Genomic DNA, 24167 nt, shown 5'->3' on the forward strand with positions numbered 1-24167 from the left:
CGGCACCGCTGTGTGTGACTCGTCCTCTGTCTGTCTTTGCGGGCTGTTACACCTGGACGTTCTACATATTATATGTATATTTATTACTGGTTGAGCCAAAAGGGTAGGTCTGCTCCAACATTTCACTGCGTTGCTTGGCAGATCTTCGAGCCATTGGGCTGAAGAAGGGCATGTTCTTCAACCCTGACCCCTACCTGAAGATGTCCATCCATCCTGGCAAGAGGAGTGTCTTCCCGACATTCAGCCACCATGGCCAGGAGAGACGCTCCGCCATCATCGCTAACACCACCAACCCCGTCTGGCACGGAGAGGTGAGGACGTTAGGGATCTATACTAGTGTGTTTTCTGTTATTGTCACAATAACGACAATGTTGTGAGCTTGTCGATCTGCTATTTTATGCGAAAGCCTTCCCCCACAATTAAGGATGCTGGGTTTAAGTGGTTAGGTAGTTAAATTGTGATATTATTACTGCACACGCATGCATTGCACACACACACACATACAGATGTAGAAATTTGTGTACAATGACAATATACTGACTGTAATACTTGACTGTATCATCCTCTTTCCACAGAAATATACATTTGTAGCTCTAATGACGGACATCTTGTACATTGAGGTAAAGGACAAGTTTGCCAAAAGTCGACCGATCATCAAACGCTTCCTGGGTCAGCTAACCATCCCTGTGCAGAGGCTTATAGAAAAAATACCTGGGTAGGTAATACTGTGTGTGTGCAGACACGCACACATGCACATGAACACCCACAGCCACATGCATGCGCACGCACACACACAGTACACGCACACACACACGCACACCATTATGTTTTTGGGCCTGTCCTTTTTGGTCCGTCCATCCGTCTGTGGTTTTGTCTGTTAATAATAACAATCATCTCGGACACTGCTTGACCGAGTGGCACACTCCCAGTAGGCCACTGAATAACCTCTGACCCAAATCTTTCAAATTGGCCTCATAGGGGCACTGTTACAGTCACGTAATAACTACCATGAACCTTAGATCGTACAGTAAAAAAATCCTCTGGATTCCTTGGATCGTGACTTAACTCAGACATTAATCACCCCCCACAGCCCAAATGGAATGATCCATGTTTTATGTTATGCAATCAGACTGATCAAACTGATTCGACTAACAATCTCTCAGTCGAACCATTATTATTATTATTTGCGTGATTCGACTACCAGTCGACTATAGGCAACATTTGGCCAATCAGATTCGATTCTATAAATTCTTAGTCGGGGACAGGCCTAGTTGAAAGTTAATTGATTGATGATATTTTGTTTTCTGCAGCATTCAACCAGTGAGCTTCTCTTTGTGTCGCCGCCTGCCCACGGAGCATGTGAGTGGTCAGATGACATTCAAGGTGGAGCTTACCTCAACGGGGCCAGATGGTGAGAGTTCTCTACATGAATAATAATGTCTCTATATTGCAAATGTGGCATTGCAATGTACCGGTACATACTCTTTTTATCCTCTTCGTACTTCTGCTGCTATTCTTTATTTATTCTTTATTTAGGGACATCCACAATCATATTATACAACCATTTTTCAAATAGTATTTCTTTGTCCACAGTTTTTTTTTTTCTTTTTTTGACAGGAACAAAAAAGAATAATAATAAAATAAAGCTTATGGGAGAGATGGATGATGTGTACAGAAATGTTAAAGTATACAATATAATACTCATAGGAAGACATAAGAGAGTATTTGAAGCTGTGAGCAGCAGGCACGTAGCGTGGATCAAATGATTGACTGGGCAAACTACAGTAGGGGGGGGCATCTCCGGCCGATAGGTGTGAACGATTTTGCCGACGTGCTAGGGGGACGATTAAAAAAAAAGGCAGCTTGCATGCTGTAGTTTGCTACTAAACAGACATTTGCATACACAAGGGCTGCAAAAGTAGGCTATATTTTCTTGTTTTTTCGCCCCCTCTCTTCGAAGTGGACACTACGCCGGTGGTGAGCAGTAATTAAAATAAAAACAACAAAACCAAAAGAGAAGAACATTATGTAAGACAGAATCATTCAATCCTTGCCGCTACAAGATCTGGTCGCAAAGGTATAATATATTCCACCCAGTTAGAACAAAACTTTATAAATGTCTCCTTCTGCAGTCTGAGAGAGTAGTGCTGTTCCATATTATAAGTGATCTGTTCCATATTATAAATATAATTTACTATATCTATCCATTCATTTATGGTGGGGGCCTCAGGAAGCAACCAGTGCCATGTAAATACTTTTCTACATGCACATATCAGAATACCGAATAGGCATTCATCAGATCTTCCAGTCTGAAAATGTGCATGTCCCAAAAATAATGTAGTAAACTCTAAGGGCAAATTTGCACCAAATATTGTATTTATTGATCTCTGAAATTCTGTCCAGAATGTTCTAATCACTGGGAACCCCCAGAAAATATGCCAACGGTTAGCCTTCCGAGACCCACACTGTCTCCAGCATGTTGCCTCCCCATTCGAGAAATGTGCCTTCTGTTTCGGCGTAATGAAGAAACGGACAAGACATTTTCCAAATTCCCTCCATACATTTCCATTGGAATTGACATATCTCAGACCACTCATCGTTTCATATAATGTTACCTTCTGTTTGATAACAATCTAACAATTATGTTATACTTTAGCTATTGAAAAATAGCAGATCTACAAGCTCATAGCGCGCCACCGAGTGGCGCGCTACGAGCTTGTAGGTCTGCTATTTTTTTTTTTTTAAGATATATTTTTTGTGGCTTACGCCTTTATTGATTTTTTAACAGTTTCCGTGCCGGGAATGGATTACTCCAGGTTAATGTCGCTGCCGTATCGGACATACCCGCCTTTTGTTTTATGTGTTTAATCCGCCGTAATGTAATGAATCAAAAGAAAATCCGTCTTCGTCGCGGAGTATGAGACTGGATGCCTTCGCTGTGATGACGAAACCGGAAATCGTCACATGCTGTGGGCTGCTAGGGCTTCTGGGAAATTGAGGCCAATGGAAATGCATTGGGTGCAACGCCTCATTGAAACCAATCTTGTGTGCGTCTTCCGGGTGCACCAAGATGGTGGATGCTACACACAGATCATAACAAACCACGGGAGCTTTTTTTGATGGATTTTCGCGGATTAAAAGCCCAAATAATTCAGCGTATGCTCTAAAGGTAATACAACAATCTCGGCAGTGAAGGGGGGTTGATTAAAATGCGGGTTAATCGTAAAAAACAGTCAAACTGTTAAGGGATAGAAAGTAGGCTGACAGGAAACGGGAGAGAGATGGGGGGATGACATGCGGTAAAGGCCGTGTCGGGTCCGGGAGTCGAACCCGCGGCACACCGCGACTGGATCACCAGTCCGGTGCCCAGACCGTTACGCTACGGCCTGGGCCTGGTCTGCTATTTTTTAAACTGTCAGGATGTAGAAGACATTTTTAGAATCTGATCTCAGGTCAACATGCGTTAAAGAACCACCATTCTTCTGTGCGTTAGAATCTGATCTCAGGTCAAAATGCGTTAAAGAACCACCATTCTTCTGTGCGTTAGAATCTGATCTCGGGTCAGAATGGGTTAATCTTGAATGTTCTCTCCAGGTGCTTCTCCTGAGTCCATCATCGGCCTTTCATCACTGAACGGAGCTCCGGGGACGCCCTCTGACGACGAGGACCTTCCTCACCCCCTGCCAGGGGTGGTGATCCACTCTCCCACCAGCTCCCACTGTTCCCGCCTTCCCTGGGAAGGTGGGGCCATGGGCCATTCCTACCCGGAGAAGGATCCGTGCGGAGCCGAGGGCGGAATCCTGGGGTACGAAGCGTCGTCGTGCCCCGAATCGCTCCAGAGGTCGCTCAGCGAAGGCCTCGACGCCATCGAGGCCCCCAAGGGCCCCGGGGACCGGCCGTTTGGTGCCGCCACCCCGAAGTTACACTCCAGCTTCCCGACACACACGCGGCTCAGCGCCATGCTCCACATCGACTCCGACGAGGACGAGGAGAGGTCGGTGATCCTGGACCTGCCGCCGATGCCGGGGTCACCACTGCTGCTGCTGAACGGGAACCCACCGGACATCCTCGAAGAAGAAGACCCTTTCCCTGACCTCCAGCGGGAGCTGGACTCCTCTATGGATGAGGTGGAGGAGCCGGGTGGAGGGGGAAGAGCGGCTGGGGACCACCCTGAAACACGGGTACTTATCAAGCCTGCAACCAGTACTGGATTGGGCCGAGTATCACAATACTATTGGTCATAATTAGAGCCCAACTAATGCCAGAGCCCGATCCCGATGCCCCCCCCCAAAAAAAATATAATAATTTGAACTGGGGACCCCCCTCACCCTGACAAGCACTTGTAGGAGTTTAGGTGTTAAATTTAGTTTGACCTGGTTCCACAGATAAATATTGTGAATAGACGATCTACAAACTCACAAGATAGTAGATCAGCTTTGTCCCACAATCTTTGCCTATTTCCTAGGTAATATTTGACAATTTGGGCAATGTTTGACCATTTCTTATTGTATACTGTGGTTAGTTTTGGTTAGTTTTGGTCTTATAGCAGAAATGGCCTTATAAATTAGTTAAAGCCCACTCGACGAAAAAATCCTTTTTCACTTTCTTCTTCTGTAACTGACATTCTAGGTTGCTCCTAACGTTGCGGTGGTGCCGGTCTTGGAGGAGGTCTCAGAAGAGCCAGACGTGTTCTCTGAAGTGGAAGAAGCGCCGTTCACAGAGGCCGTGTCCCACGCCGCTCTGCCAGAGGGAGAGGAGGTGCGCGAGGAGGGGCGAAGCCAGGCCGAGGAGGGGCGGGGCCAGGCCGAAGACGCCTCGTCAGAGATGGACACCACCTGCTCCATGGCCACGGCCCCACAGACAGCGTTCTCCTCGTCGGAGAGCTGTCCAATCACCATGACAACCGCCGTGGTGAGATGATGAGATCACACAATGGCCTCCTGTGTATTCGTATTTTCAACGTGTACATTTCTTTGTATGCGAAAAGAACATTTAGCTTTAGTCATACAATGAACAAGAAAATATGTAAATATATTGTGAGCTTACAAGATCTGCGATTAACCAATATGTCCATATTTACTCATGTATAGATGTGCAGTTGTCCAGAACCACCGATCCAACTGATATGTGCATGCCAATATATGGGCATATACTGACGAGTGACGACACATCAGGGATCTCCTCCATATGGGCATGAACAAAGCCCCAGAAACTATGACTCAGATATGGTCGTAACGGCAGTGATGTAGGTGTGAGGGCCACACAGCGTCCCAAACCTCTAGTACTGTAAATATGCCTAAAGCAGTGATGCCAGACACATCGACTGCATTATTAATTGTAGATTCCAAAGGAACAATAAGGTCAAGATAAAATAATAACCTACATATCTGCATGCTTGACTCATATGGATCACATTGTCATTACAATTTACAATTTAGGCATTTAGCAGACGCTCTTAATCCAGAGCGATTTACATTTAAGCAAGAACAAAAGCATGGGAATACATCACATAAAAGCATTTATCATGAAACATGCGTAAGCTAAGAAAGTAACAGTGGAATATCTATATAATGAAACTATACATACACTATACATATAAACTATACATATTTACTACTATGCTATACATATGTACTATGGCGTGCTATGACTATATACAATACAATTATAGTGCTGTCTACATAACATGCTATAAGTCTGTGTCAAATGCTATCTAAGCCAACAGAAATGCTATCTAAGGTCATTGGCAGTGAGTGGCGGGAGTATGGCTTCTTTGTAGACTAGCGGTCATGCATATTCAATATTGTTACACTTACAGAATCCACAAACTATCAGTTCCTTATAAGTTCCTTTTCAAACTCAAATTTAAGCTTGAAGTGGGCTTTTTAACGAGAGAGGGAGTTACAGCTGACATTGACAAAGATGTTCCATTTATTGAATATGGACAAAACATAAACACAATATCTCAAACATTATTTAAAAGGTGAAGGTTTATGTAAACTACTGTATGACTACTGTATTACAGAGGAAAATTATATGTGTTAACACTGGTATGGTACAAATATTATCTTCCTGTGTCACTTCAACTCACTTGTGATTTGGGGCTTTTATTTGTTTCACAGGAAGGAGAGGAGGGGGCGGAGACTGTGATCGACCCAGGAGGAAAGGCCATCACTGACACCCCACCAACCAATCAGGATGTAGCCGATGAAGGGGGCGGGCAAGCCACAACTAACGAAAACAAACGAGAGGCTCTGCCGTCCAATGGGCAGGAGCCAGGGGAGGCGCTAGCTGAGAGGAGGCACAGTTTGCAAGCAGCGGGAGGCGTGGCTGAGGACCAGGAAGGGGAGGAGTCAAAGCGACTGGAGGCAGCGGGGTCAGGGGATTCAGAGGCCGGTGCTACCACGGAGACAGATGGAGAAGAAGGTATGCAACGTGAAGAAGACTTGAGTGTTACTAGCCCAATGGCCGCCAGGATCTATTAATCTATTTATCGCGCATTGCCATGGTTTTCCGCTTGCAAATCTTATTTTGAAGAGCCAAATATCCGTAACCGGACACATAATGCTGTGTGTGGTGTCTTGACTGGTTGTTGTTCTCTCGCTCGGTGCAGAAAAAACCCGGCCTCGAGTATCACAGCTAACGGGTGGCAGCTAACGATTCGATCCGATCAAAACAAGGAATATAAATCCTATAAGACGTAGGCTACGGTTCTGGCAGGCTGCCAGACAAAAGTAATCCTACGCTTACTACGGTTCTGGCAGGCTCCGTGCCAGTACTGTCCCATCTACACAAATCTTCAACTTTCTTTTCAGGACTTCAAGGTGTTTCATTTTTGTGTATTTTGCAATTATAAAACTCAATCCAAAGGGCATCAAAGAGCATCGAAAACATGAATTCAAGGAAAGACTTGAATTGATTCCCAGACTTGCCATGTGCTCTATGTATACACAGGGTCCCAGGTCAACGGCCACACTGTGCGCTCGCTGCCCTCGGTGCGTCATGACATCCACAGATACCAGCGGGTCGATGAGCCACTTCCTCCCAGTGAGTGTGTGTGTCTGCATGATCTGCACCATTTGTAATCCCTCCATTAGGTTAATCTGCATGATCTGTGTACCGTTTGGATGCATCCGTGGTGTTTAAGTGTGTTTGTGTATCAGTCATAGAGCCAGACTGATGCCACATTCCTGGGTCCGATGCCGTTCCCGATTATGGAGAATACAGCACTGTCTGGGTGGGGTGCAAACAAAAGTATGACTAGACGTTAAATTGCACCCCAAGGTGTTTTGAAGTGAAATACCCCTTTAAGCCCTATTCAGAAATATCAGATTTACAAGCTCACAACATTTTTGAAAATATTCGCCTACAATGGCATGCCCAAAATAGGACACATCGGCTGCATAATTGCACATACTGATGTTGTCAAAATAATGACAGGTATTTTGGCCAGAGTGATATAAATCTGCGGGGCTCTAAACAGTTGCCTACTGTGCCTAGCTCTTAGCATATTAATCAAACTGAAGCGTTCTGTCCGTCCGCTGTGCCCACAGACTGGGAGGCTCGTATCGACAGCCATGGGCGGATCTTCTTCGTGGACCATGTGAACAGAACCACCACCTGGCAGCGTCCCACTGGGCCCCCGGCCCCCCAGGGCCTCACTCGCTCCAGCTCCATTCAGCAGATGGAGCAGCTGAACCGCAGGTATGTGTCCCCTGGTGGCAGAGGTCTTACAGGTCGGACAGGTTCCCTGCATGGAATTTGGGACCGGTGTTGGTTTGAATCCCCTGGATGCAGCAGGGAATGTCTGGATAGAACAGAAGTGATAATAATACACGCTATTTGTAGAGTGTCTTTTCATAGCCTAAGGATGCTTAAGAGAGTAAAAAAAGTTTAAATAATTTGGAAGACTATACTCAAGTGCAAATCGTACTCCAGTAATTGTTTTTACATTTCTATACTTAGACACCTCTATACAACTTAAAAAAGGTATAAAAGTGAAGGAGAATTGCTCTCCCCTCCCTTAACACTTAGAAAGCCCGAGACGGAGGTCTCAGCCTTATTAATGAATTAATTACGTCGGATGCCCTGGACGGAGATTAATCAAAAGACGGAACATTAATCATTCCATAACCGAGCGTACCTCTCTACAGGCTGGGAGCGCGTCTATTGGGCAACATTCAATGTCGTTTCCGGTTGGGACATCCATCCCCCTCCATTTTAATGGTTGGGATCGAAAATCTTAAAACGTGAATAACTCTTGATCTAAATCAATGCTTCCAATTCTAAACAAAGATTGTGTTTTTCACGGCCCATCGCGGTCCGGTCGCTAGTCACGTTAGAAGTAATCATACCTACGTTGGTTGCCGATCCTCAAAATGGTCTTTTGGCTACATCTAGCTACATCTAGCACTTTCCAAGATGGCTCCGTGCCACCTTGAAATGGAACTCTGAAGCTGCAAATCGCTGGGCGCACTGATTTACTGGTTCCAACTACATCAGGGCATTCAACCCTTGAGCAAGGCACATTTGTACACTTTCATAACTTACATTAAAACAGAGGGATTGGCTGTGCAGCTCCATGTAGATGTCTCAGATGTAACTGTGCTTCTCTTTCCAGGTACCAGAGTATCAGGAGAACCATAACTAACACTGAACGCCCAGAGGAGACCCCTCCTCCCGTGGACATCCCCGACCCAGATGGTGACCTGCTGCCCCACGCCATCCCTGGTCAGATATTTGTCTCATTTTGTGCAATAATGTCAAAATAGGATGATGAAGTGTTTTCTTCAAAAGAGTCTAGAGCCCGACCCATATATCGGTCTATAATATCGACCATTATTGGTTGGTTACATTGCTATGTGCAATTATGCAGCCAATGTGTCCTGTCATCGCTATCTTTTTGACATGTCGGTATAGTAAGCTTAAATTACACACAAAGCGTACCGTAGTGAGCTTGTAGATCAGCTATCTTTGAAAAGGTTTGAATAGGCTTTAAGTGCTTGAATAAAATAAAATAAAATTAATAGTTTTTACACCGAGCTTGGCAAATAAAAGCTGTCAATAAACAGACACCTTTCTCCCTATTGGAAAAAGGCCAGTCAATGAGGGGTTGCCAATGGCTTCCCATACTCTGAATGGACAGTCCACAATGTCCTCCCATACTCTAAAGGGCAGAGCTCCAGTGCCATATTTTGTGCTATCATAAAATGTAACAATGTGTATGTTCTGTAATGCAATTCCAATGGTAAATGGCTTTGATAAAGGGCCACTTCACCCCTTTTGCAACCAGAGCTTATTTTAATGATATTTAGGACACAAGGGGGTTTTACATTATGTGTGTAATATGATTCTTTTTAATATACTGTATAATTATATATTTTAGTCACAGCATGTTCATGACCAAAAACCTGTCATGGAAATTTGGTTTCACTTTCTTCCTGGACTACAAAGTCACACCTCCATGCAGCCTCCCCCGTCTACAAGGAGGGGAAGTGCACTAAAGCATTATGGGCATTGTAGGAATTCAGCTTCCTTTCTCTTGCCATAGTGTGCACATTTCAAATTGTGCTACAGTTATCTACTACAAATACTATATTAACATTGAGTGACTGCAGTTTCTTCCAGCGGTGAAATGTCCCTTCAAGTGTTCAGATGGGTGGGCCGCATGCATTTTCAGGGCATGTTAATGAATGATCATTAAATCAATTGTGTTCCATCTTGGATCAGGGGAGCCAACTATATTAATGTTATAATATTATCAATAAAATCCTGTCAATTATTTGGGGTTAGGGTTGGCCTATACCAGTGGACTCCACCCCTCAGGTTGAGAGCCGGTGTGTTACACATCATCCTTCCAGTCAAATGTAAAAAAAAACATAAGCTTGTATTATTAGTAATACGTTTGTTTGACGTTTCATAGATGAGGCAGCGTATTTTGTTAACGCTCGGTACAGATAAAATGAGATAAGATCAGATAGAACTTTATTGATCAGTGAGGGGAAATTCAGTACTGTGTTGTAACCTGTGTGTGTGTGTGTGTGTGTGTGTGTGTGTGTGTGTGTGTGTGTGTGTGTGTGTGTGTGTGTGTGTGTGCGCGTGTGTGCGTGTGCGTGTGCGTGTCTTGCAGAGTTCCGCAGAGAGTCGCGTCTCACATCTCGCACACGTCTCTCCGTGCTGCTTCAGTCACCCAGCGCCAAGTTCCTGTGCAGCCCAGATTTCTTCACAGTGCTGCATTCTAACCCTGTGAGTTTCACCCCCGAAAATTGGAAAGAACAGGAAGGTATACAGGCATCGGGGGGGTGCAGGGTAAACGTCCTGCAGCCCACCACTGTGGACTGGAGTTCTGTGACGGGAAGGTTGATGACTTTTTCTGCACTATCGATTCCTACCAGTTAGTCAGGAATCAGGATGCCTGTTCAGTGTTCAGCAGGGAGCTGAACTGTGATGAATAGCATGTACCGCTGCACTGTCAGGTGAAAAGAAGCTGCTGGTGACATCATGCGTATCAGAGGAGACCGTAGGAGTCAGCAATGACAGGGACTATGGAGGGGAATTGGCATAATAATGACTCATTTGGAAGGCAAGAGAAACAACAAATTTAGATTGGATCACTTGTAACAACATAGAGTCAACAACACTATGTAGTGACTTAGAGGAACCTCCTCAACTGTTTTTAAACATATCTCCATGTCTTTATAGGAAGGAATAATCCATGGTATTACGTCCATCAATGCTCTCTGTATCGCTAAAACAGGACATCCAAGACACCACCACGGTATAGAGCGTCGCAGTCCCGCCCCCTTTCAGAACGACGAGTGGCCCAGGAAATTATTCTCCATTCATTTTCTCCATAGGCTTTTCAAAAAGTATTTATATAAAGACGGTTACACCGCGGACAAAGCCAACTCGGATCGTGACAAATCATGACAATAAACACAATATTTTGTGCCGATCAAATAATTTGAAAGAAGAAAATAAAGGCAGGATACAACACTTTACTAATTATTTGATCGGCCCAAAACATTGTAATTATTGTCATGATTTGTCACGATCCGAGTTGGCTTTGTCCGCGGCGTAACCGTCTTTATATAAAATTTATATAAATGCCAGCTGTGGAAACAAGACAGCAATTCAAGGTGTGAGAAGTCAGTTCAGCTCCACCATCATACCAGATGGGCTACTACGTCTCAGCATCAATGGGGCTAAACAACCTTGCATTTTATTGTATAAAATGTATCCAGGATTACAAATGTCCCAGCATGATACAGTAACCTCACTCATATAGGCTAATTTTATAACATTAGCAGAAGTCACATGAATCTCATACATTTTGCTGAATGACAGTCCCAATCTGGGAACCCATTTGCTTTAAAAAAGTGCGGGGGAAATTCTCCCTCTTTGTTTTTCCCTCTGAGGGCACCACGTCCTTTTTTGTGTAGAAACAGGAACTCGTTTTGGCTCCGCCCGTTTCTTAGTCCACTTCCTCCCGGGTGCTTCTGTTTATTCCTACTAACAATAATACAACATGTTTTTAGGGCAGTGGCGCTGACAGATTCTGCTGTCAGCAGAATCTGTCTTGAGAGATTAAGAGATTCCTAATAATGACAACATTATGGAACGCTGAAGTGGACAATTACAGTATACTGTTGAGACTCAGGATTAGATGTACTACTAACCCCAGCCACCTAACACACACAAACACACACGCACATATTAACTGCATATATGATGATTTTGGGTGTGCCAGTACAGTACAGTGACAGTGCAGTACGGTAAAGTAGAGGGTACAGTAGAGGGACCCCCACACGGTAACTCTGTCATTTCTCAACCGTTTCGGACGCGGGGCGGCATGCCTGAACCGCCCCGGCCCCCTGGGCGTGTTCCTGGGGGTCTGGATGTTCCGGGGACCCCCCGGGGATCCCCACACGGAGTTGCACCACTCACTTCAAATGGGTAATTTTTGCGAACGCAGTGAGCCACTTACTATGACAGCGAGGGCTGAATGTCTGTGTGTCTGTCCCGCTGTTACACCACCCGCCCGCCACCAGAGGGCGCAGCTGTAACACACACACACACACAGGGCGCAGCTGTAGCGCACACACACACACACACACACACACACACACACACACAACCACACACACACGAGCTGCGTTCGCTTCCCGCGTTTGCGCGTCTTACTTGTAGTATTACAATAATCTTACTGTGAGTGTGAAGCACATTTCCAATACAAGCACAATAATAGTTAAAAAAAATATATATTAATAATTCACAATTTAGTTACAATAAGCTACAATACAATAATTGTATTATTGTAACAATACAATAATACTACGTATATCTTCATAGTTTTAAATGCAAATCAAACGCAAAAAAACGCAAACAAGGGCTCATCCGTCGCACGCCACTTTCCGATGACCTTGTCCTTTTTCCCCGCCCCCTTACAGAGTGCCTACCGCATGTTTACGAGCAACACCTGCCTGAAGCACATGATCAGCAAGGTGCGTCGCGACACCCATCACTTTGAACGCTACCAGCACAACCGAGACCTGGTCACCTTCCTCAACCTGTTCTCCAACAAGCAGCTGGAGCTACCCCGTGGCTGGGAGATGAAACACGACCACACTGGGAAGGTAGGGTTGTGTGTGTGTGTGTGTGTGTGTGTGTGTGTGTGTGTGTGTGTGTGTGTGTGCGTGTGTGTGCGTGTGTGTGTGTTCCTAAGCCAGTAATTTGATGACCGGTAGAGTAGGAGAGTTGTATGGGAGTTGGTTTACTTTCTCTTTACTTTCGCTTTGTCTCTGGTAGGATACTCAAAGAGCCTTAAAGACAAAGACCCTCATTTATCAATGGAACGTACAAACCAGCTTATATTTGAGCCCAGGAATAAGTTTATGCAAGTGGGATTTATCAAGAAATCGTATACAGCCAATCCTACCGTACATTTGGTCTCACCTTTATAAATCTCACGGCTGAAACCGACCGTCATTTAAATAACCCACATTGTCGAAACGTACGTATAGAAAGCCAATAAGAAAGAGTTTCCCCCGCCCCCCTCAGCCTAGGTCTGATCCAGATCTGCACTATCTGCAAAATCTTATCTGAATGACTGTTAAAGCACTTGTTTAAATGAGTGAATGATTAAGCACCTAACTTATAACATTGCATATAGGGCGGCTGTTAGATTGTTTCCATATCTCTTGATTTTAATTGCTTGTCATTTTCACTTGGAAATAAAATAGAAGTGTCCATGCATGCCTTTAGAAAATGTTATATTGTCACAGGGCATATTTATTAGTGTGTTAGATATACATTTTGGATGCCTGTCAAATTGTCAAGACAATGCTTCTCCGCATGACTACGATGAAACAAACAGGTGTATTTTTTAAGTAAAGCCATTATCTATCTATTAATTTAGCGGTCGCTCGCCCGCTGTCTATTTCGCTCGGTCGCTGTCTTTCAGAATACTTCCTTAGCATAGAGCAAGACAGCTGCTCGCTTTATGCGCCTACTCACAACGCCACAACGCACGAACAGACTCACGGAACCTAGCGCCGCACAGCCCTGTTCTCCAACCTCAATCTGCCGCGCATTACACACGCCAAACATACTAACATTCATCTTAATTAAATTAATTTGCGTCAAAAACAACTCATCTCCCCGCATATCACGTGTCACCACTGTGTCACATCATTTGCTGTTCATATATTCAGAACGGGTAAGGATCAGTTATTACAAATTGGGAACCCATTCTGTAAAAAAAGCAATACGAGATGTTTGCCTCTGTGTGCACCACCTCATTTTCTGCTTTTGTGTTTACTAACAACAACACTAGCCTACATGTTTAGGGCAGTCGTGCTGACAGATTAGAGAGATTATTATTATTTTATAGGTTTTGGCTCAAATAGCCTTCATTAACCCATTTTGTGCGGGTACCCCTTTTGGTGTTTTAAACATTCTGTTATAATTTAGCTATTGAAAAATAGCAGATCTACAAGCTCATAGTGTGCCACCGAGTGGTGCGCTACGAGCTTGTAGGTCTGCTATTTTTGAAAAATCGTGAAAATATTTATTTCAGAAAACTGGAGGATTTAGAATATTCTTTTTTTAATTTTGAGGTCAGGCCAAAATGGGTTAAGATCACCATTACAGTCACCAGTACACCATATTGACACCATAGTAGACCGTTTTGTTGTCCAATATACAGTACATCTCAGAATACATACATACATTGGGTTTATGTATGCCCAATGAAGAGCCCAAGTTTTGACATTGGCGTTGTAGCGCACTATTATCTCACACCGGGGCTCCACCGGGCGCGTCAGCAGTCAGGGAATGTTCCCTTTTTAATCAATGAAGGGTGGCTCCACTGCCTGCGTTGCGTTGCGTTGCGTGACTGCATTAAAATTCCCCCGGTTTGTTTTTTGACGCACGAGACGGAGACGCACCGCGCCCGGTGGAGCCCCGGTGTTAGTCTATGCCAGATGTTTTTCATACCGTTCTGAAAGAATCCAGTGGCTTCCTGATACTATGCTCCACAGCCTTTTTTTGTGGATCACAACTGTCGCTCCACCACCTTCATCGACCCCCGCCTACCCCTCCAGAGTTCACGCTCCGCTGGCCTCCTGGCTCACCGCCAACACCTCAGCCGCCAACGTAGCCACAGCGCCGGGGAGGTGAGAGAGACAGACACACACACACACACATACACACACACACACACACAAGCCAAGGGCCTTTCTCGGCCCCACCTCTCTCCCTGTGTTTTAGGATCCAAGATGGCCACAGCACCTGGAGAGGGTGGGGCAGAGTTGAGCGGGTGGGGTCGGCATATGCCCTAAGTGGGCTGCATTCAAGGCACTTGCCTTGTGTCTGTCACCTGACTTGTGTCTGAACACAGCTTTGATGGATGTGTTCTGCCCCCCTCCCCCCATCAAACAAAATGTTTGCTGAAACCATATGGGGTTCCATTGGAAATGCATTGGAGTGGCCATTAAACACAGACACAAGACAAACGCAAGACAGGTGTCTCGAATTTGTGAACGCAGCCCAGTAAGCCGGCCATCTTGTATCCTAAAACACAGGGAGAGAGGTGGGGCCGAGAAAGGCCCTTATTCTACAAATGCCTTCTAAATCAGTTCGCAAACCTTTTCGTGTTAAGGACCCGCAAATCGACAGGATATGGGGATATGGCCGCAGACCCCCCTGCCATATCCCGGGCCCCCCATCTGAAAATGTTTTGCACCAGGGACCCCCAGAAGAGAAGACTCCAATGTTCTAAATCCTAAGAGTTTTCTGAAAGATGTATGATCCCATATACTGTGAATGTCTAAAATGACACAGATGCTACCCCGGCATTAATGAGTTCAGTTAATGAAGATAAGCTGTTCCTATAGTTTAAGTGGTTAACCTTCAGAGAATTGGTGTCACAACGACCAGGATTCCACCTGACCATTAGGCCCCGCCTTGTTGCAGGTGGTTGATGACTCTCGGCAGAATAACCCTCCCGTGCCCCGCCCCTCCAGCACGTTTAGCGGATCCAGTCGGAACCAGTACCAGGACCTGGTACCTGTGGGTGAGTGACAGGGCTTTCACTTCTAGTCATTTTGACTAGTCCACTAGTTGTTTAACTACCTATAGTGTTTTTGGAAAAAAATAATAATAATACAAAATAAATATAAACACGTTGATTTGTCTTATTTTCCGTGTCTTCTCCAGCCTATAATGACAAGATAGTGGCGTTTCTACGGCAACCCAACATCATTGACATCCTACAAGAGAAACAGCCTGAGCTCATCAGGAACCACGCCCTGAAGTACGTGTCTGTCTGTCTGTCTGTCTCTAATGTCTGTCTGTCTGTCTGTCTGTCTCTGTCTGTCTGTCTGTCTGTCTGTCTGTCTGTCTGTCTGTCTGTCTGTCTGTCTGTCTGTCTGTCTGTCTGTCTGTCTGTCTGTCTGTCTGTCTGTCTGTCTGTCTGTCTGTCTGTCTGTCTGTCTCTAATGTCTGTCTCTAATGTCTGTCTCTGACTGTGAGTCCGCCCGTCCCTCTCTCCTCTCTCTATCCTTGTACTATATTGTCAGCTGTATTCCCATCACCATCAGTCATCTTAAACACACAGTTAACCTTTCATCCTAATGGATCTCCTCAGATAACCCCTGACTCTCTCTCTCTCTGTGTGTGTGTGTGTGTGTGTGTGTGTGTGTGTGTGTGTGTGTGTGTGTGTGTGCGTGTGCGTGTGCGTGTGCGTGTGCGTGTGCGTGCGCGTGCGCGCGCATTTCAGGGAGAAAGTACAGTTTATTCGCAGTGAGGGTGTCTCTGGACTGGCTCGTCTCTCCAGTGATGCTGATTTGGTCATGCTACTCAGGTGTGTGCATGCATGCGTGCGTGTGCATTCAATGAACATTCTCACATGAAAATGTCTCAGGTGTTCATGTTTGCTTGTTTTTTCCACAGCTTGTTTGAAGAAGAAGTGATGTCATTTGTACCTCCTCATGCCTTACTCCATCCAGGATACGCACTCTCTTCTCCTCAGAGCTCACCTGGTGAGTGTCTGTCTGTCTGTCTGTCTGTCTGTGTCTGTGTCTGTATCTATCTATCCCTCTCCCTCCATCTATCTCTTTCTGTCTGTCTGTGTCTCATACAGGACAACAGAGGGCTAATGCTCGGGCTCCAGCTCCATATAAACGTGATTTTGAGGCCAAACTGAGGAACTTCTACAGAAAGCTGGAGACCAAGGGATACGGCCAGGGACCAGGGAAAGTAAAGTATGTTGCTGTTTACAGTATGATATTCTGAGCTTAATTTCTGGTTATATAAATCATGCGTGTATAATTGACATCTGGGAGACATAGATGTAAAAACTCCTGACTCACCATCGCAGAGACGCAGGTGTTATGCATGGCTCTATTTTATTTGCTAATTAACTGCTCTGCACTCAACCTCAAGCTCCTGCCACCCATAAACACACACTATTCCAATGAGACACATAGAGACGCACGCTATGCTAATGTCAGGGGGACAGTAAAAAACTAAAGGCACTAGGTCTGGCTTTCCCTGTGAATTATGAGGGCAATGGCAAGAGAGCGGTGGATTAAGCCGTATGCTGCATCTATTGCATCAAGAGTGTGTTACGTCAATGGAAGTATTTCAAACATCGTGTGTGTGTGTGTGTGTGTGTGTGTGTGTGTGTGTGTGTGTGTGTGTGTGTGTGTGTGTGTGTGTGTGTGTGTGTGTGTGTGTGCGCGCGCGCGCATGTGCGCGTGTGTGCCTCTCTTTCAGATTGATCATCCGTAGAGATCACCTGTTGGAAGATGCATTTAATCAGATCATGTGTTACTCGCGTAAAGATCTGCAACGCAGCAAACTGTATGTCAGCTTCGTAGGAGAGGAGGGGTGAGGAATACCTTTTATATATCTGTTACAACTCATTTATTGCTATTCATTTAAACAAAGAACACTACTTTGTAATGCAATGCAGGAAACACTGTTCTTGAAGCAATGTGTATGTACTGTACTGTAATATACAATATGTATTAGGGATGCACCGATATGGAAATTCTTGGCCGATAGCGATGTTAAAATAACAATTTAGCCGATAGCCGATACTAATACCGATATATGTTTATTTAGTTTTTATTGTATTTATTTCCCCCTTCCCTTTTGTGCCAGAGAAACAAATACATATTCAATACAAGAAATAAATGTTCAGAATCTACAGCTTGGTATATACTTTGTCCACCAATGACTGTATATGTATTGTGTATGTAATGTTTTAGGTTGGACTACAGTGGTCCGTCCAGAGAGTTCTTCTTCCTGGTGTCCAGAGAACTGTTCAATCCATACTACGGCCTGTTTGAATACTCAGCCAATGACACCTACACTGTCCAGATCAGCCCCATGTCTGCCTTTGTGGACAACCACCATGAATGGTGAGACTTGAGTCTGTCTGTCTGTCTACCACATAGTTGCATACACACTGTACGTTATGCATCCATAACCACAGTTCTATTTCCTCCTAAATAATTATATTGGGTATAGTTTTTCTGTGTGTGTGTGTGTGTGTGTGTGTGTGTGTGTGTGTGTGTGTGTGTGTGTGTGTGTGTGTGTGTACATCCGCCCGCAGTACATACTGTTCTGTGGGTGATGTTATGAGGTTATCTCCTGAACATCCATTCTGTTCAACTCTGATGTGTCTGTTCGGTGCCGTACTCAAAATAGAAATGCTATTTGGAGGAGATGGAATGTGAAAATTTGGCTCAGCAAATCAACTGGCTCATCAGTCAATTTGGCCTCAATGGATCTGACACTGATGTATGGATGAATCATGGATGGATGGATGTATGGATGGATGGATGGATGACATTAAAATGGATGAACGAATATACATGCAGGACTCTACAGTAGTAAAGATTTATGCGCAATGAATAGAGGCCGGGTTAACCCTGATTGGCTGTAAATGCTGGAGAGTTGGTTAAGAGGCCAAGAGATTTGTTAACAAAACACTCTCTCTTTCTGTCTCTTTCTCTCTCTCCAACACTAGAAATAATTTTAAAAAGAGGCTAATAATTCCACGTGGTCTGGTGACTCTGGTGTTCTTTCGTGTGTCTTAGGTTCCGTTTCAGTGGCCGTATCCTGGGATTGGCTCTCATCCATCAATACCTGTTGGACGCTTTCTTCACTCGGCCGTTCTACAAAGGTCTTCTTCGCATGTGAGTCACCTCAGCTTGCCCTCTCTCTCCCTCCCTGTATGGTGTTCTGAAACACCTTGCTGAGAGGACAAGTATGCCATCCAGGTCCTCTCAGCCAGCAGCTGGCAGGGTTTACTGTCAGCGGGGGCAACTCTTAAATTAATTACTTTGTTCAGGCAACCCAACATCCTCCTAAATGTCTGAATGCACCAGTAATTTAGAACGTTTAGGGCACGGTTTGTTAAGAGACGGGGTGTTAGAATGTGCCTGTGACTATACGGCAGACTTTAATTTGTGATTACGGTAGATTAGACTTTATTGTCCCAGTGTGAGACTTTTTCAACACAGAAACACAGGGCAATAAACACAGTAGCACAGAGCTAAAGGCAATACACACAGTAGCACAGAGCTAAAGGCAATACACACAGTAGCACAGAGCTAAAGGCAATACACTCAGTAGCACAGAGGTAAAGGCAATACACACAGTAGCACAGAGGTATGGCAATAAACACAGTAAAATATGAATCAATACATCCAGGATACAGCCGTCCACTCCACATCATGTCAAAGTGATGATTGATGATTGATGTCAGCCAGGCCAGTTTTCAGCTCTGTCTGTCTGTCTGTCTGTCTGTCTGTCTGTCTGTCTGTACGTATGTACTGTATGTACGTACGTACGCGCGCGTGTGCCGCTAATCTTGGACATTGCCCTTTCTGCCTAACTAGATTTTTCGCCATTTTGCATTTTATTATATATATATTTTTTAATTATGTTTTATTATTATTATTATTGATGGGATAGCACCAACCTGACAAACACACAATGACACCTCAAATGACCTGCCTGTGACCTTTGCCCCCTGTGTAGCTCATGTGACCTGAGCGACCTGGAGTTCCTGGACGAGGAGTTCCATCAGAGCCTCCAGTGGATGAAGGACAACGACATCGAAGACATGCTGGACCTGACCTTCACTGTTAACGAGGAGGTGTTTGGACAGGTGTGTTTGTGTGCCCAGGAGTTCAGTTTAGGCCATACATGGGCAACTGGCGGCCCGGGGGCCACCAGTGATGGGGGCCCCACCATCACTTAATTAATATCCGAACATTGATATATTATTAATTACTAGTATTCAAATGTTATTATCTTTTTTATGTCCAATGTATTTGTATTTAGTTCAGAAAGTTAACATAACTATAACTGTTAGCTTTCAGGATTCCAATAAAAAATTTGCAAAAAAGAAATCAGGATTTCAATTCAAATATAGCAAAAATAGCTGATCTACAAGCTGCGACACGTTTTGACCTTGTAGATCAGCTATTTTTGCTAGTGCGACACGTTTTGAGCTTGTGGATCAGCTATTTTTGCTACGACAATAATATGCAATGCAAGATTTAGAGGAAAAAAAACGAATCGAAAAGTTAGTTGTGTTTGTTTGCTGATGAATTAGATGTTAAAATTGCGCTTTTTACACAATATCGGGCTGAACTTCGGACTCTCCAAAATCGACATCAGACCCAAACAAATGCACACACGCATGCTCACACACACACACACACACACACACACACACACACACACACACACACACACACACACACACACACACACACGTTGTTGTTGTGAGGTCTTTGAATGTGTGTGGTTGTGCAGATCACAGAGAGAGAGCTGAAGCCGGGTGGGGCAGGTATCGCTGTGGCCGAGAAGAACAAAAAGGAATACATCGAGCGCATGGTGAAGTGGAGGATTGAGAGGGGCGTGGCCCAACAGACGGAGAGCATGGTCAGAGGATTCTACGAGGTACTATACCGCACGTTGTGGTTTTTTGTTTTAATTCAAATTCAAATTAAAAGATTGTTGTGTTTTTTGTTTTTTTTAATGTCAAGCTCCTTGAGTTTTCCTGTTTTCGGGGGGCTCCACAAAGCACAAAAAAGAAACAAAGAAAGAAAGAATCGCACAACTAACAATGAAGTGAGAGCCACACGGTGGCTCTCACTTCATCCATCTGTTACACATGTCATCTAAAAGAGTAGATGAATAAAGTAAATAAATGTAAAAATGTAATAAAATAAGCTATTAATTATATAAAACAGGTAGGTAAATTGTTCCAGTCTGAAGGTGTTTTGATGCCAGAGGGCGGTATGGGTATACTAGGCCTAGGCGGTAGAGGTGGTAGGTGGTGGCGAGTGACAGCTAAATGTGCAACATGAGCAGAGAAGAAGAGGTCTACCGGTAGTTGATGTGCCTGGAAGTGAAAGTACTCAAACCCCCGGCTCTGTTGAGGCTCACAGAGGCCTGCTAGCGATTCGATCATTGTTTTGATTAGCGGGAGCTAGAATTAACTCCTACTGTGGCTGCGAGGGCACTGTAATGAAGTTTCTGTATTCAGTGAAATCACAGTAACGACACACAATATTATGATGACATGCAAGATGAGGTCACATTCACATTTGTGTGCGTGTGTGCGTGTGTGTGTGTTAGGTGGTGGATATGAGGTTGGTGTCTGTGTTTGATGCCAGGGAACTGGAGCTGGTGATCGCTGGGACAGCAGAGATTGACCTGGCAGACTGGAGGAACAACACAGAGTACAGAGGAGGTACAGTATGGACCATTGTCTATAGTATCTACAGTATATGGACATACAGTATATATACTGTGTAGAGAGAGAGAGAGAGAGAGAGAGAGAGAGAGAGACCGACCTACTGTAGAAGCATACCACACAAGCACAGCAGAGTGGAGTCTGTAGTGTGTTGTGAGGCATCAGGTTAAAAGCCTTTTTAAGGAGCTGATCAATACATCTGAATGGCTGCCAGCTGCAGAAAGACCAGAGAACAGGAATCGACAGTCAGTGATTCACGGTGAAGCCCTTTTAATAGGGGAATTGACTGATTTTGTGCGGACGGGTTTGGATCATCCATATTAAATGCATTGGGAGACTCTTGGTTTACTTTGATGAATTGAACATGGTGGACCGGACCCTCTTGTAAAAAAGTGTAATGCTTAATTGGGTCGTCCACTCACAGTTAACAGTCTTTGTATTGAGTTTGTGCTTGAAATGTACTGTAATTCTGCAAACTGTTAATAAATATTTCAATCAATCAATCAATCAATCAATCAATATTTATGATCCTAGATGACTATTTCTATGCAGTTAATTTATTACCTTGTGTTGTCCTTGCTTACTGTAAATCGCTCTGGATTAAGAGTGTCTGCTAAATGCCTAAATTGTAAATTGGAAGGGAATGAGGAGGAAGGGAATGAAGGAAGGAGAGAAAGACAGAGACAAACACAAATGAGAGAGAGAAACAGAGGACGGAGGAGAAAAGGGGGGAAAGAGCGAGGGAGACACTTTCTCCCGGTCGTTGTTGTTCACTTGACAAATGCACCGTCATCCTTCAGGTTACCATGACAACCACATGGTGATTCGCTGGTTCTGGGCAGCAGTGGAGAGATTCAACAATGAACAGAGGCTGAGGCTACTGCAGGTAAAGCACGTGCACCACCACATGCACACAGTCTGCCACCGTGTGGCCGCTGGTGGTACTACGACCATCAGAATCAGAATGCAACTTTATTGTCCCATCTCAGGTTTACAGGTGTAAAACTGTGGGTGAAATACAGTTTTGTGCAAGCTTCCATCGTTTTTGTTATTTACATAAAAAGAGAAATGGGAGACGAAGAGGGGGGCTGGGTGAGCAAGGGGATATGGGTGAGAGATCAATAAAAAACAACAATGTATTTAACCACATTGGTTCTTGAACATATTCATGTCAAAGATCCCGAATTTAATTGTAGGCCTATTTGGCCATTTGAAAAAAAGTAGGGATACAAAAAGGCTAAGGATAAGATTTGTGTTGTTAAAATGTTTCAAGATTATTAAAAGGATAAAACAATAAAATAAACAGATAGCCGAAGTACAAAATAGGATTAAAGTGGTTGGAATACTGGATAACTCACCCCGGTGGAAAAGGGGCTTGCCCGTTTTTCCTCTCAGAGCTTTCCCCAGTGAGGGGTGGGAGGGGCTGGGAGTGGGGGGGGGGGGGCAAGGCGAGAGCTCTGTAATGTATGCAGATTCAAACACAGTTAACACACTGCCTTACATACAGCATGCCACTACAGCAAACAACCTTTAGTTACCTTAGGTTCAATTCATAACTTGTATGCTATTGGCTGTTTGTATTATTTTTGGAAAAATATAATAAGATACTCCTATGGAAAGGCTATATTATTTTACTTATATTGATCATTTAGTATTATGCAAGGTTTTGCCCACTAAAATGTTGTCAGATAATCCCCACATAGCCTACAACAACCTCCGTGAAACGACTTCACTGTCTGCTGTCGTGAAAGTAGAGAAATTCAAAGTTTACTTTCAAAATAGTAGTAGTTGTTGTGAATTAGCAAACTGGACATTTAGACTGAATGTTTCCTTTATCCTGGGAGGAAAACACGGGGTCACGAAAAAGGGGTGAGTTGTCCTGTTACCAAGTGGTTCAACTGATGTTGATGCTATGTTGTCATTTTGCTGGACCCCACTTTGAGAACTTCTTCATGGATCTTCTGAGCAGGGGACAATAAACAACAAAAGACAACCGCAAACTCATAATAAACAGGCAGATTGCTCAGGAGCCATATCCCGTCTATCAAGAAGTAGACATTAGTGCATTACAGGTTCATTATTCATATGTGTCTAGTTCGTCACAGGTAGGCCTACACTCAGTATTTATGTCTTGTGTCTAGTTTGTTACAGGGACATCCAGCATTCCCTATGAGGGCTTTGCATCTCTGAGGGGCAGTAACGGACCCCGGAGGTTTTGCGTTGAAAAGTGGGGAAAGATCAGTTCCTTACCCAGGTAGGAAGTCACTATTACTATTATGTTGCATTTGGATCTTTAACTGTTTAAGTGCCAGGGACGTAATCCCGTCTTATGGACGTCTTTAAGACGTAATTTCAAAAAAGAATTATTTATTTTTTTACAATAAAAAAAAAAAAGTCCTCTCTTTCTTTATAATGGGAGAATTGGCACTCAGAGCCTAAACTGGTGACCACCAGGTGGCGCTGAAGGAGTTGGACAATTCTTCGCCATTGTATTGACTCATGGCCTGTTTTTGTTTGCTTTTAATGACTATGAAAGCACTAAACTGCTTTTAAACTGTGCTACACAATACACATAGTTTATGTTCCATTTTTATTTATATGTTATATCTCTGCTGTCGGGAAGAAAACTATGTCCGTATATCGTCAGATATTTGCATGTGTCATTATATTACCACCACTTTACTCAAATCCAGCTCAAGTGGAGTTTTTTTTACCAGTGAATATGGAGGTAGTTATGTCCATCATTGATTAGAACGATGAAGTCAAATGGAAAAAGAAAACCTGAGTTATTGGATGAATTTAAAGATAAAGATCTTCCGATGGATAGCTGCACTGTGTGCCACAGAGGGGAGAGGGAGGTTAAAGCCCAAACCACACCAATGGG

General features: G+C 44.2%; 1 protein-coding gene across 1 annotated transcript in view; it reads left to right on the forward strand.

Annotated features, from left to right (window-relative positions):
• Positions 1 to 24167, forward strand: part of hecw2a (HECT, C2 and WW domain containing E3 ubiquitin protein ligase 2a) — a gene marked incomplete at its 5' end in the record, with an annotated part of 32904 nt that overhangs the window by 7387 nt on the left and 1350 nt on the right. Inside the window, 25 exons of the mRNA XM_083776959.1 lie at positions 142 to 311; positions 576 to 715; positions 1311 to 1411; positions 3595 to 4166; positions 4630 to 4911; positions 6123 to 6426; positions 6955 to 7047; positions 7554 to 7704; positions 8621 to 8730; positions 10130 to 10245; positions 12450 to 12635; positions 14541 to 14675; positions 15475 to 15574; positions 15718 to 15814; positions 16280 to 16363; positions 16453 to 16541; positions 16643 to 16763; positions 17278 to 17391; positions 17775 to 17927; positions 18609 to 18707; positions 19555 to 19684; positions 20338 to 20484; positions 21166 to 21280; positions 22084 to 22169; positions 23425 to 23537. Coding sequence (XP_083633085.1) covers positions 142 to 311; positions 576 to 715; positions 1311 to 1411; positions 3595 to 4166; positions 4630 to 4911; positions 6123 to 6426; positions 6955 to 7047; positions 7554 to 7704; positions 8621 to 8730; positions 10130 to 10245; positions 12450 to 12635; positions 14541 to 14675; positions 15475 to 15574; positions 15718 to 15814; positions 16280 to 16363; positions 16453 to 16541; positions 16643 to 16763; positions 17278 to 17391; positions 17775 to 17927; positions 18609 to 18707; positions 19555 to 19684; positions 20338 to 20484; positions 21166 to 21280; positions 22084 to 22169; positions 23425 to 23537 — 3808 coding nt within the window. The remainder of the gene's footprint in view (positions 1 to 141; positions 312 to 575; positions 716 to 1310; positions 1412 to 3594; positions 4167 to 4629; positions 4912 to 6122; positions 6427 to 6954; positions 7048 to 7553; positions 7705 to 8620; positions 8731 to 10129; positions 10246 to 12449; positions 12636 to 14540; positions 14676 to 15474; positions 15575 to 15717; positions 15815 to 16279; positions 16364 to 16452; positions 16542 to 16642; positions 16764 to 17277; positions 17392 to 17774; positions 17928 to 18608; positions 18708 to 19554; positions 19685 to 20337; positions 20485 to 21165; positions 21281 to 22083; positions 22170 to 23424; positions 23538 to 24167) is intronic.

Source organism: Protomyctophum parallelum, assembly GCF_964188405.1.
Source record: "Protomyctophum parallelum genome assembly, chromosome: 11".
Classification (NCBI taxonomy): Eukaryota; Metazoa; Chordata; class Actinopteri; order Myctophiformes; family Myctophidae; genus Protomyctophum; species Protomyctophum parallelum.